The sequence below is a fragment of the Elephantulus edwardii genome, unplaced genomic scaffold (assembly GCF_000299155.1).
Source record: "Elephantulus edwardii isolate Elephantulus edwardi_28Jun2011 unplaced genomic scaffold, EleEdw1.0 scaffold00032, whole genome shotgun sequence".
NCBI classification, from domain to species: domain Eukaryota; kingdom Metazoa; phylum Chordata; class Mammalia; order Macroscelidea; family Macroscelididae; genus Elephantulus; species Elephantulus edwardii.
Window position 1 is genome coordinate 7075127 of NW_006399782.1, and position 13688 is coordinate 7088814.

A 13688-nucleotide genomic window follows, 5' to 3' on the forward strand; every position below is an offset into this window, starting at 1 on the left:
TGCTTGCTGAAACTGAGGAGGACCTGAAGCGCTTGCTGCTGAGGGTCAGGGACTGTAGCCTTCGATATGGATTCAGGCTCAATGTCAAGAAGACAAAGATTCTCACCACTGGACCAATTGGCAGCATTAGGATGGATGGTGAAGAGACTGAGATTGCTCACAGCTTTAGTCTGCTTGGCTCCACAGTCAATAGTCTTGGCACCAGCAGCCAGAAAATTAGACGTATTGTGATGGGAAAGTCTGCTGTTAGGGACCTCTCCAAAGTACTGAAGAGCAATGGTGTGTCTCTGGAGACTAAGGTGCTTCTGGTACAGGCCATGGTCTTTGCAATCACTTGTTATGTGTCAGAGAGTTGGACAATGACCAGGGAGGATAGGAGAATTGATGCTTTAGAGCTTTGGTGTTGAAGAGTGCTGAGAGTGCCATGGACTGCTAAGAAAACAGATTTAACCTGGAGAAGGTTAAACCGGGCTTCTCCTTGGAGGCAAGGATTCTGAGGCTTCGTCTGACATACTTTGGTCATATTGTAAGGAGGGAGAGGTCCTTGGAGAAGGCCATCATGCTTGGGGTGTTGGAGGGCAGGCACAGTCGGAAGGCCCTCTGGGAGGTGGATTGATTCTTTTCTCCTTTATATGAATTGTTTGGGGTTTTTTTTCTTTTTTTCTTTTGTATGAATTGTATCTTTTTGTCAAAGATTTATTTTTTTCCCCTTTTACTCAGATTTGAGTGAATGTTTACAAATCATACTAATTTTTCATTTAGTCATTCATAATTTATTAATGTAATTGATTAGTTATATTGTCTGATCAAACTGTTCTCAAAATAGGTGTTGTAAATCCATTGATAAGGGAATGTCTTTTCCTTACTATGTTAATGAGACAGTATTAATGTCTGAAGTATGTTTTAAATCAATCTCTTTTTGAGATAGAAAAAGAAGCACAATTGGACAGATGTTATGTACCACGTGATCACCATAAAGCTTCAGATTAGAGACTGAAATGGGACAAGGACTTCCCCCAGTGCAGACTGAAAGAGAAAGCCCTGCCACAGCTGGCATCATGAAGTCAGACGTCCATGCTCCTAAGTTGTGAGATAATAAACTTAAAGCTGCCCCACCTGTCATATTACTGTTAGAGCAGCACTAGATAACCAAGTCACAGACTCTATAAATATTCTAAAGTCTGAGGGCATCTTGAAATGTTTAGAAGAATACAATTTGGTATGGACAAATGCAATGAATCTGTTGTAGAGTTAGTTTTAAGGTGCCAGGAGGATCTGCAGTTGTAATGAGGGGTGGGGTGGGGGAGGCAGGTGTGAAGTGGCCTGTCTGCCACTGGAAAGCTCTCAGGTGTTGGCAGGTCCTGCTGTTGGGCAAAGCAATAAGGCCCCAGAGAAATGGTTGGGAATTGATGGATTAGATACTCACCATTATGCTCTGAGATTCAGTAGCAGTTGCTTGCCAGTGTAAAGTTACAAAGAAATAATGATTGGTTTATAGGTGGTAGCTTGTTCCTGGATTTCAGATAGGTTTTTAAAGAGCACAAGTCAAAGTGACCATGTGTGTGTCCGAGTCAGTCTGTGTCCTGTCAGGAGGCTTTTCTTGGCTGTGTTCTCTACAGAAGTAGTTCACCAGGCACTGCATTTGCAGCACAGCTGGGTTCAAACCCCCAGCCTTGCAGTTAGCTGTGCTTGTGTGCTATTTTGTCTGTTGGAATTCCTAGCTACCCCATATGGCCCTATAGGGTTTCCTAGGCTGTCGTCTTTATGGGAGGAGATCACCAGGTCTATTGGTATCAGATCACCCAGCTCCCTTTTTTAAATTTTTTAAAAATAATTTTAATGAACATTTACAGATTTGGATTTCCATTCATTCAGTGCTGCACTTCTCTCCCCGCCCAGCCCTCTTCCCCCCTCCCCAGTTCGCTCCTCTCTTTGAAAAGTAAAACTCCTTCCCTGGTACACAATCCCCACTGCCCCAAGTACACTCCACTATGCAACCTTAATTGTGGACTCTTGTGATAACCATAAAACCCTATCATACATGGCTTTAAAATTATTCAGTCCCTCATCTGTTTCAGTGCAGTATACACAATGTATCCAGTTTTTCTCAGTCTTACCCCCACCCTGATATCAGTCCCATTTTACAGTTGGCATCATGCAGTATTTGTCCTTTTGTGACTGAGATATTTCACTCAGCATAATGTCCTCCAGGGTCACCAATTTTAAATAATAATGCACGAGTTCCTTGTTTTTTCAATGCAGCGTAGTATTCCGTTGTGTGAATATACTACGGTTTCTCTATCCATTTATTTGTTGATGGGCACCTGGGTTGTTTCCAACTCATTGCTATTGTGAACAAAGCCGCGATAAACATGGGTGTGCATATATCTGCTTGGGTGGCAGTTATGGTCTCTTTGAGGTATGTTCCCAGTAGTGGAATTGCTGGGTCAAATGGTACCTCTATTTGCAACTTTTTGAGAAAGCGCCATACTGCTTTCCACAGGGGTTGCAACATTTTACACTCCCACCAACAGTGAATCAGGGTTTCAGTCTCTCCACAACCTCGCCAGCATTTGTTGCTTGCTGTTCTGTTAAATTTTGCTATTTTGACCGGGGTGAAATGATATCTCATAGTTGTTTTAGTTTGCATCTCTCTTAGAGCTAGGGATTTTGAACATTTCTTCATGTGCTTGTTGGCCATCTGAATGTCTTCTTTGAAGTGGAAGAGCCACTTATCCGGTAGGATGTTCTAAGGGCTTAGATTTCAGCAAAGGTCACGCCTTTCAGCAAAGGTCATGCCTCTCTTTGGGCAAGCTTGGTCCTTTTTGTTACCCAGAAACCTATAGTATTAAAAATCAATTTTTCAATATCTAATTCCATAGGTTAAAGGTTTTGTTTTCTCTATCTATGTGAGAAAGTGTAAAAATCACTGTACTTGCTTAGTGACTGTTGAAAGCTTTGTAAAGTAGTCGATTTCATGGTTTGTAACTGCCATTAATATCACTGATTCTGGGGAGGGGGGAAGAGGGTATTTTAAAATATTGTCTGTGTTTTAAAAAGTTACATTGCTTGTGATGGTTTTGGATTGTTTAAATTTGTATGTTTTAGAAAACTGACTTTTAGAATATTACTCCTTATCTCTTTCTAAAATGTCACATTTATAACAATAATAAAAACATCTCCTGTACAGCTATTGGTCATTAACACCATCTGGTCATAAGTATCTCGTGTGAGATGCAAGTAATGCCAAGTGGCTGCAGTGGTGACAGTTGGACTTTAGGTGTCAGCTGGGCCTTGTGTATTACTGCTTTGACACTAATATAATGTCACTGTCCTCCATTTTCACCTACCACTAATTTTTAGATAAAGACCTAGGCTTTGGAGCCCCGCCATTTCTAATAGGTAAAAAAATGGGCATAGAGTGCATTTATTTACCTGTCCTAAAATATCTTTCAGGAATCGTGCCATCTTCTGTCGTCCTGACTGCCTTCCAGGTGATGTCAAGAGTTTTTCTAACATGGGCTGTAACACATAGTGTCAAAGAGGTAAGTGTGTATGTGAAATAAAACAATACAGAACAATATCAGCATTAGCAAACATTGATTTCTGTTTTTCACATGTGTAATATGGCTAATGACAAAATTCCACATCTTTACAAATATAAACCCAACTAAAAATTTAACACCTGATGACTAAATAGTAGAAAAATATATATACCAAATATACAGCTTTGTGAAAGACTGATTAAATGAAACTCCCAGAACTTTGGTTTCCCTGAGGGTTTGTAAGGTTTGACTGTGACCCACAATTCAGTTCTGTTTTTCTGGGATTATGTTCATGTCAGGAACACTAGACTCTGGAACCCACATGCTTGTAGTTGAGAACATGCTGGTTGAAGCATTGGGGGCCACTGATTTATCCCGCGAGCATCTGACCTTTAAGAGACCAGGAGAAACATATGTTTCCAACCAGCCCACCAGAGCTAATGGAATTTCCCTGTGTGCTGAGCCCAGTGATTCTGGGAGATGACAGATCTGTGGAGGCTTGGCTGTTCCGGAGCCAGCAGGCTCTGGATACGCACTGCAAGAACTGTCCCTTACTGTCAGCATTGGATTATCCAGTGAAACTGTTCACTGTGGAAAAGTAGGTAAGCAGAGTGAGCCCATGCCTGTCTTGTGAGCTGAATCCTCCGCCCCTGGTTACCATGGGTCTGAATCTTCTGTAACTGAGCTTTTCTTTTCCAGTGTGTACATTAGTTTGTATTCCGGTGTGCTTTTTGCTTTTTCAAAGACCTTTGTCTCTTACTTATCACCATGGGAGCTCTAGTGACTTAAGTGATTAGGAATTGCAATGCCAACCCAAAGGTGTGCAGTTCAAATCCACCAGCTGCTCTGCAGGAGAAAGATGGACACTGTCCTCCATTGTGATTTACAGTCTCTGAAAACACACTGGAGGGGTCAGTTATGAGTTGGTTCTGACTCCATGCGGTACTTGGCAACATCACCGTGAGGTCTGGGATCAGTAGCCATGAGGACTCTACATTCTTGGTTTTCTAGTCACAAGGGCCTGTCCACCAGCATTGTTGAATTCTCAGGGGCTCAGGAAATAGGCTTAACGATGTTTTCTTTACCCTCTGTCTAAAGCACCTGTCAACTCAGCAAGCTGAGTAACATTTGTTACTCAGAATTTACTTTTGACAGCCTCATTTGTGTTTTAACTAATGAGTTAGTTTTTTAAAAATTATTTTTATTTCAATGCACTTCTACAGAGATTTTGGAATTCCATTCATTCATTGTTGCACTTTCTTCCCCCATTCGCTCCTCTCCTTGAAAAGCAAAAGAAAAACTTCATTGGTACACAATCCCCCCCGCACACCCCCCAACCCCACTCCCACCCCAAATATTATCCACTCTGCAAGCCTCATTCCGTACTCTTATGATAAACATAATGCTCAACTAATAAGTTTTTAAAACCTTTTTATTGATATGTAATATACATACAGAAAAATGCACATAGCTGATCAGTTTTTAACCAAGATTGACTAAGTTTATTACTTTTGTTACAATCATATGTAATTTGTAAATCCATAGGCTATTGTATTTTTTTTAAGCTTCCTCACTTTTAAGATGTGAATTTTGTATGTAGGAAGAATATAAAACAATGACATACTTTTGTCTTTTGACTACTTGCATTTCCGTAAGCTTTTTTTAAAAGTATAAGGAAATCCCAATAATAGCATTTTGACCTTTGCTCTCCCACTGAATTATCTGTGGAGGAAAGTCAATTTGTGATACTGTGTCTCCTCCCCATTCATTCAGATGTTTCTTCTCTGCAATATATACTGTTCCTTTTTTTGTTTTAGCCAGCAACACATAGGTGCATCACCCAGTAGCCTCAAGTGACCTGAAAATCCTAATAGAATGCCTTTACATTGGTACTTAAATATCTGTGTTGTGTCTAATCATTACCTTGCTGATAGAGGCAAGTATTAATTGTCCAGTGCTGATGGATTATTCATGGCCTCAGCCTCTTTTCAGCTTCAGTGGCCATTCCTTACTTGTCATCACTTCTGACAAAGAATAAGACAGGTAAATAAAAATGATTAAATCTAGAGAGCTCTGGTGGCCTTCTGGCAAGAATCTGTACTGCAATCCCAGAGGAACATGGTTCAAATCCACCAGATGCTCTGCTGGAGAAGGAGGGGCACCTTCCTGTACCAGTGAGATCCAATTTGATGATACATGCACACACAAGTAATTAAAAAAAAAAGTTTAAATCTAAGCAAAACAGTGTTGCTCTTAAAATTGTTGTTAGCAACATTTACTGATATTTACTAGACAGATTTTAAGGCATCTTGAGTAAACAGCTATTAATTATCTCTATCAATGACACAACTTGGCCAAACCTCAACTCAACCAGCTTGGAAGATAGTGTACTTGATTTTGAAGAGGTAGGTCTCACATGAATTATATAGTTGGTATACTGATTATATTTACATATTCAGAATTGTTTCTCTACTGTCAGATCCAATTTTTGCTCATAGCACCATCATTTTCTTAAGATCACCCGGTAGATTGTTATCGCTGTTCTATCACTTTTTTGACCCCCTTCTTTTTATAGGTTGTTATAAATTGCATTGCCCTCAAATCTGTTCCAATTCATAGTGACCCCTTCATTGGGTTTCCAAGGCTGTATTCTCTCGTGGGAGGAGACTGCCCATCTTTCTCCCTAGGAGTGATTGGTGGATTTGAACTGCAAAGCTTACAGTTAGCCTAATCTGTTACACACTAGGGCTGTTTGTATAACGTAACCTCTTTGTATTGTATACTGTAGGTTGTTAACGTAGTTTGTTTTCTCCATCTCCTTTTCTTTGACTCAACTCTTTTGGTGATTGTTTTGATCTTAGCAGTAGATTCCCCACCTACCCAGCTCCAAAGTCTTTGACAGCTGACTTGAAAAGTCTGTTGCTGTGACACTGGAGACCTGTCTGCAGTCCACCACCTGTTCCCCAACCCCTTCTCCTAGCCAAATGCTATTTTCCCCTCTGCCTTAGAGTTTCATATTAGTGATAATTCAGTTTTCTCTGTACAGCATGGCACAAATTCTCTGCTGAATTTCTTCCATTTCCTGAAGCATCTTAAAAAAAATTTTTATTCTTTTATTCAGCTCTGCTTCAATGGTGGGAGCCACATAACTATGAATAAGGAAATTGACCGTAGAACTTCTTCGTATAGCAGTGCCCAAATTCTTTTCATTCTACTGTACTTTCATTTGTTTCTTTGTTCATCCTCTTTGAAGGAGACAGGAAGTCTTCATTCCACTGTTGCATTTGAACTTTTTAAAAAATTATTTTATATTGATTTGCATACAAAATTTATATACATTGTGTTTCATTCATATACATGTTTCACACATTACTTCATTCATACCATGTTTTATAAAATTAATTGCTATTGATCTATGCTCACTATTACCCCATCTCTTCAGTTCCCCACTAGATCTTTCCTAATTCCTTCACCTCCTCTCTACCCTCAATTCTGCAACACTGTGATTCCCTATCCTCAGCTCCCTGCTTTCCCTTTGAACCACTGTACGCCTCTACCTAGTCATCCTTCTATTTTTACAATAATGGACTCATGCAGTATTTGTCCTTATTGACTCAACATAATACTCTTCAGCCTCTCCCATGTTACATAATATTTTTCAAATCATTGCTCCTGAGTACTGCATAGTATTCCATTATGCAGATATTCCACAATCTCTCAATCAATTCATTTGTTGATGGACATTTGAACTCTTGCCTACCCCTCTATTCCTCTATTTTTTTCCTGTTCTTCACCCTAGGTTCTTGATAATTTTATAGGATGAACAGAGAGATAGCCTTTTCATGACCACATTCTATATTTTCCCTGTATTTTAAATATATTTCCTTTTAAGTGATTCTATAGAGCATGCATTTTGACTTGTCCTTTTCATTCCACCCCAGGGAAAAATTAACAAGTCTTCTTTGTCACATAAATGTTTTCCTGTACTTAAAGAACTAAAGTTGATCAGATGTTTTTCTCTTATGCCATGTAAGGATTCACCCAAGCAGCTTCTCTGACACCTTCCTTGGCAGGATTTTAAAGAAAAGAAATGCGACCTGTAGGCTTAAAAGCTCCTTCTTCACTTAATATAGCAAATAACCTTCCTACTTTTTTCCTTTTAAAAAGACTAAATATATATGAGCAAGAAAAGCTACTGACAAAAACAAGGTTAAGAAAGATCAGAGGGGGATATAGGAAGGAGTCAGTGGTGCTGACTTACCTGTCGTCTCCCCACCCATATCCAGACCTGAGCTGACTCCCTCCTCTTTCCTCTACTGGACTGGCCTATACTGCTTCTGTCTTGGGCATCTTAGGGATTTGATACTCTTGCCTTCTATTTAGGTAGGTATCTTTCTCCTCATTGAAGTGAGACAAGATTGGCAGTTTTCAAAATGATCTTCACTGGGAAATGTCGTATCTCTTCTCTGTTCAAAAGCATACACAGTCATAAGACATTCTCCCCTCTGCAAAATTAGCAAAGCCTGGCCTCAGATTTCCGGACATAAAATGGGCTCTTTTTCTTTCCTGCCTCAGCTCTCTCGGAGGAAGCTGCCTCAGGTCCTCTCCTAGGCTCCCATGTGCATCAAACCACAGCCCCCAGACAGCTCCCGGGGGATAGTTGAGGAAGACGCTCCTAAACTCCCACTGTGTCGTTGCATCAGTCTGTCCTGTTGAGGGTTTTCGCCTGCGCTACGCCTTAACCAAGCATAGTCTCCTCCTCAAATGATATGAAATGACCCTTCCCAATGATATGTCCAAACTACGTGAGACAGTCTCACTATCCTTGTTTCAAAGGAGTATTCAGCCTGTACCTCCAGGATAGATTTGTTCTTTTGATTGTCCATAGTGTCTTTAATACTATTCACTAACACTACAGTTCACCAGCATCAAGTCTTCCTTATTCACGGTCCAACTTTTCCATGTGCAGGAAGCAAAATGAGGCAACTGAAAATACCATGACTTGGGTCACGCACACCTTAGTACTCAAAGTTACATCCTGCTCATTAGTTCAGGAAGTGCTTTTCAACAGATTTGCTTATTACAATATGCCATTTGATTTTTTTTCTCCTTTCTTTTAACTACTTCCATAGACATGGGTTGTAGATTAAAATGAAATGAAAATGGTAGAAAAGCAGAATCACCCAGAGAGCTTGTTAATCAGTGCATTTTGGGAGTCCCATCTACCTGCTGTGAAATATCTGGGAACAGGGCCGGAGAATTTTTTTTAAAATTAAGATCCTCAGAAGCTTTTGTGACTCACAAGCTTTGGGAACTGCAGTATGTCATGCTGTTGTTTCTGTTTGGCTTTCTCTTTCTGTGATTGGGCTTCCCATTTCTATCAGCTCGTTTTACTTGAGCCCTACCCAAATCTGAGCATCCTTTCCCGAGCTGAAGAACCACCACCAGTGTATTCATGAAGAGCAGTTGTTTTGAACCGGGTCAAGTTATCGTGGCACTTTGCTCGCTGCTGTTAGTGCTTCTCTGGGTACTCTTCTCCAGAATCCATTGTCTTTGCCGAGATAAGACTCATGTTCATGTAAGAGATAACTTGAAGATCCCACATTCAAGGCAGAGAAAGAGTTAAAATCACTCATTGAAGAAATAGTAACTTTTTGTGTATGTTAGAGTTTGTTTTTCAGAAAGAGGTAAGGAATCCAGCTGTTTCACACTGGGGCAAGGCAAAGCCACCAAGGAAGTTGTTTAAATGGCCATCTCCACCTGAGGAAGTGCCGTACTATTACCTCTCTTCCTTGGGTTTCTCAAGAAATGTCACTTTCCTAGAACAGTTTATTTTCTGAGTAATTAAATCTCAGCTCACTCTTCTGCAACATTAGACCAATACTCTAGGATTAAATCATATCATATCCTTGACGAGTTGATGTGTTTTGACTCTGCCACCTACCTTGTGGCTTAGGACAAATCACTTTGATCTTCTGAGTTGTTCTCCTCATCTTTAAAATAGTAATACTAGTGGCCTAGTTTGCAAGAAGCAGTGTTGCAGTCCCAGAGGCACACAGTTCACATTCACCAGCTGCTCTGCGGGAGAAGGATGGACAATCTCCTCCCATGTGATTAACTGCCTCTGAAAATCTGCTAGAGTCAGCTGTAGGTTGGATCCCACTTGATCAGATACAACAACATGCAACATTGAGGGGGGGGGAGAGAAAAACAAAACATTTTCCATACTAAATAAGTCTAATAATAACACTAATCACTGCCTTGCCTAAGTCACAGAAGTTTTGTGAAGATGAAGTAAGAAGAATACATGAAGACAAGGTGGCAGTACTTAGCAACCAAGGTCCCTAATTGGAGGTTTTTTGCTGAGCAGCTCCTCCAATCCTGTGTGAAGCAGGAGTGCCCTGGGGATCTCACTTCAGAAGCAGTCCACAGCTTTCCTAGGTACAACAGTGTTTTACTCTAGCTCCCTTTTCTCCCCTCGTGGAAGGTCAAAGGCTAGTAAACTAATCTCCTAACTCCCCTGTGTCTCTCCTGCTTTGGTTGGATTACAGATTTTTCATCTTTGCTGGGTCACCTGGCTGGATTGTGCTCTCCCACCTCTTGACACTGAGGTTTTTACCTTTTTTCCCCCCCTTGACTGAGTGCTCCTTCTTGCCGCTGCTGGCCATTTTGCAGTCTGTCCAGCCTCTCCCACCTTAATCATCTCTGTGAGAGGTGGTTGTTGTTATTGTTATGTGCCATCAAGTCACCTGTGATTCATAGCAACTCTGTGTACAACAGCCCTAAAGCCTGCCCCTGTGCCAATCTTATTGATTGTCTCTGACACACCTATTCCCATTACCTTAGTCATTGAATTAATCCATCTTATAGAGGGTCTTCCTCTCCTGCACTGTCCCTCCACCCTCCCAAGGATGACATCCCTCTCCAGTGACTGATCCTGCCCTGTAACATGTCCAAAGTATGTCAAAGCTTCAGAATCCTTGCCTCCAAGGAGCAGCCTGGTTTAACACTCTCCATGCTGAACCTGTTCGTTTTCTCAGCAGTCTGTGGTGTATTCAATACCTAGCTCCAACACCAAGCTCAAAGGCATAAATTCTCCTAGTCTCCAGACTGACATTATTTCTCTGCAGTACCTTAGAGAGGTCCCTCACAGCTGACTTTCCCAATGCAATTCGCCTCTTGATTTCCTGGCTGCTGATACCAAGAGTGTTGACTGTGGAGCCAAGCAAACTAAAGCTATGAACAATCTCAATCTTTTCACCATCCATCACGATGCTGCCAATTGGCCCCATGATGAGAATCTTTGTTTTCTTGATGTTGAGCCTCAGTCCATACTGAAGGCTGCAGTCCTTGACCCTTCGCAGCAAGTGCTTCAGGTCCTCCTCAGTTTCAGCAACCAAGGTTGTGTCATCTGCATAACGCAAATTGTTGATGAGATAGAGAGGACAAATATCTTGGCCCTATCACGTAGATGAGGTGGTAGGTTGCCATGTCAGGAGCACATTGCTCTTTTCATCACATATGCTGAGCTTGGACCAGAAGCCATCCCGCTGCCTTTGGGCCCTGCTCCCTTTTCTACAGCACCATCCTGTGATGCAGCAAAGGTCACTGAGGTACATTCAGTATCTTTTGGTCCTCTCGGGTGCTGAATAGCTAGAATTTTTTTACCTTCTTTTCATCTATTACTTTCTATTTTAAATATTACTGTAGGTGGATTTACATCACCTTCACTTTTAATACGACTAACACTTCTAAAGGTAGAAAAACTTTGATTGTTAATCAGACATTGTCAAACTTTAGAAAACTAGGAAAATGTGGCGGTACTTTCATACCATTTTCCATACCCGTTAATTTCGGACATTTAAAGCTTGCATTACCTAATCTCATAGTAGATGGTTCGTTTTGCTCTTACCTGCATTTGGTATAGGTGGTAACTTTGGCAAAAGTCAGATTTGGTTTTTTGTAAATGTAATTCTTCTGTCTCTTTCATTCTATCATTTTCTTACATTCTGTCTAGATTTTTTAATTTCAAAAGACTGAAATTTTTATCCTTCTAAGTTCCATTTAGATTCACTTTCTGACGTTATCACGTTATATCTTTATCTCATTGTCTTAGTTCCTTTGAACCTAGTTCCCTTGAAGACCTCCCCTGGATTTCCACCTGCTGATTCTGTTCTTCAATAGTTAAGTCAGTAATGTAAATACACAGTAAAACATCTTGACTCATTTGAGCCATCATTATTACCTTGGCATACTGAACATAACCCCTTTTTGTCAGTTAACAGTTGAATGGAATGGGTTCCAAGCTCTGCAAACTCAGGATACGTGTTTGTCATTCACGTTTTTCTCATCTGGACTTTCCCGGATCCTGCATCTTAAAATTACCCTGATCCCACAAACTCTGGCCTTTCATTTTGCCCTCTCACCCCCAGGAGCAAAACCTGATGTTCACTTCCTCAGTTGTCAGTTCAGGTATGATTCCATCAGGCAGAATTCCCAGAATGTTGCCGTAGTCTTCGTTTTTGTGCACCTTGCTCAGGAGGAAGGGTCACCCTGTCATCTCTAGATGAAAGAGGGTCATTGTCACCAAGTTCTTTGAGCCAGATCCACCCAGCCAACCCCATTCCAGGTCATCCCACACGCTCCTGTCCTTTGTGTTTGAGTGCCAACTGATTTCTCCCTTCCTCTTCTGTCCCTAAGTTTCTAGATTTTTCTTTTAAGTGTGTATTTTGCATTTAAGTCTGTCAGTTAAAATATGAAACTAACCCCATCCTGTGTCTGAGTGAAACTCTAGAGGCTTCTCTGAGGCCTCTTGCTTTCCTCTGATTTGATAATGTAATTTCTGACAAAGCAGTGTCTTATTAGAAGGTACTCTTCAAGCATAAGACATCTCTGTTACTTCAATAGATATATTGCTGCTACTTGCAGAGAGTAGAAAACCTGCTTAGAGTCCAATAGGTTACTTGCAGTGCTGGGCTTAAATAGTATACTTACTTTTTTGAGATTAACAAATACCCCTGGAAAGTGAGTGAGGCAAATGGAAGAAAAACTGTTACCTTGGGCTTAAAATAGTTATTCCCTGAGTAAGCACATTGAATTTACTGGCTGGGAAATAGGATAACTTCGTGTTGTATGTTATCTGGTGACGGAGGAGTAATAGGGACACAAAGCCTGAGGTCACAGAAGTGTGCTGGCAAGTTGGACTGTCAGTGGAGAATGTCCACTAAGTGACTTCTGATGTTCAAACCCATTTTCATCCATGAATCTAAAGTGGAATGAATTAAGGTGCGTAATTACACTGTTTCAAGCAGAAACAAGTACTTATTAGTGCCGTAGTAGAAAGATGGTGGTTTGCTGGGTACCGTGTGGCATAGGAACCAACTGAGAGTTGACTATAGTAGCTTTCCAGAGCTTGTAAGTCGTACAGCAAGGGATTGAGCATCTCTCTCCCAAACAGTAGCTGGTAGATTTGAACCAAGTGCCTTTAGATTGACAGCACAGCTCCTTACTGCTACACCGCCATGGGAAAATGTTATGAACCTATCTCTCTTGAGTATTTCCTCCATTTATTGCTGTCCAGCAGAACTTTCTGTATTGATGGAAATGCTGCGTGTCTCTGCTCATTGCTAAAATAGCTTCCAGTGCCCTGTGGCTGTTAAATTGTTAGTGCAACTAAGAAACCAAGTTTAAATAGCTCCAGGTGACTTAGGAGCAACCATTTCAGTGCAGCTTTAAATAGTCAATGTAATAATATTCCCATTCTCAATTCTTGTACCAAGTTCTGGCTTCACGAAGCTGATTAAAAGACCATCTGAAACAAACAAAAAAATTCCCATTCTTTTGATTTCCATATACTTTATTTCATGTAACTGTATCATTTTTTAAAAAAATTAAAAATATTAAGGTATACTTCATATGTTTTGTACATTAAATCGAGGGAGAGGTTGGGATTGTTTATTTAAAGTCCTCTAGATTAAATTGTCATAAAAATTCCAACTAAGGATGTGGAGAACATTTATGTCAGCATTTCCTGTGGCTGCAGAAATGGTGGTTGATCTGATGGGGAGTCAGGAGGCCCGGAAGGGCTCCCCTGGGAGGTGGCCTGGAGCTTGGCCTCTACAGTGATGCCGTGCCTCACGGTGC

General features: G+C 40.9%; 1 protein-coding gene across 1 annotated transcript in view; it reads left to right on the forward strand.

Annotated features, from left to right (window-relative positions):
- The window catches only part of PTPLB (protein tyrosine phosphatase-like (proline instead of catalytic arginine), member b), a 70397-nt gene that overhangs the window by 32442 nt on the left and 24267 nt on the right, over positions 1-13688 (forward strand). Inside the window, exon 4 of the mRNA XM_006884226.1 lies at positions 3457-3545. Coding sequence (XP_006884288.1) covers positions 3457-3545 — 89 coding nt within the window. The remainder of the gene's footprint in view (positions 1-3456; positions 3546-13688) is intronic.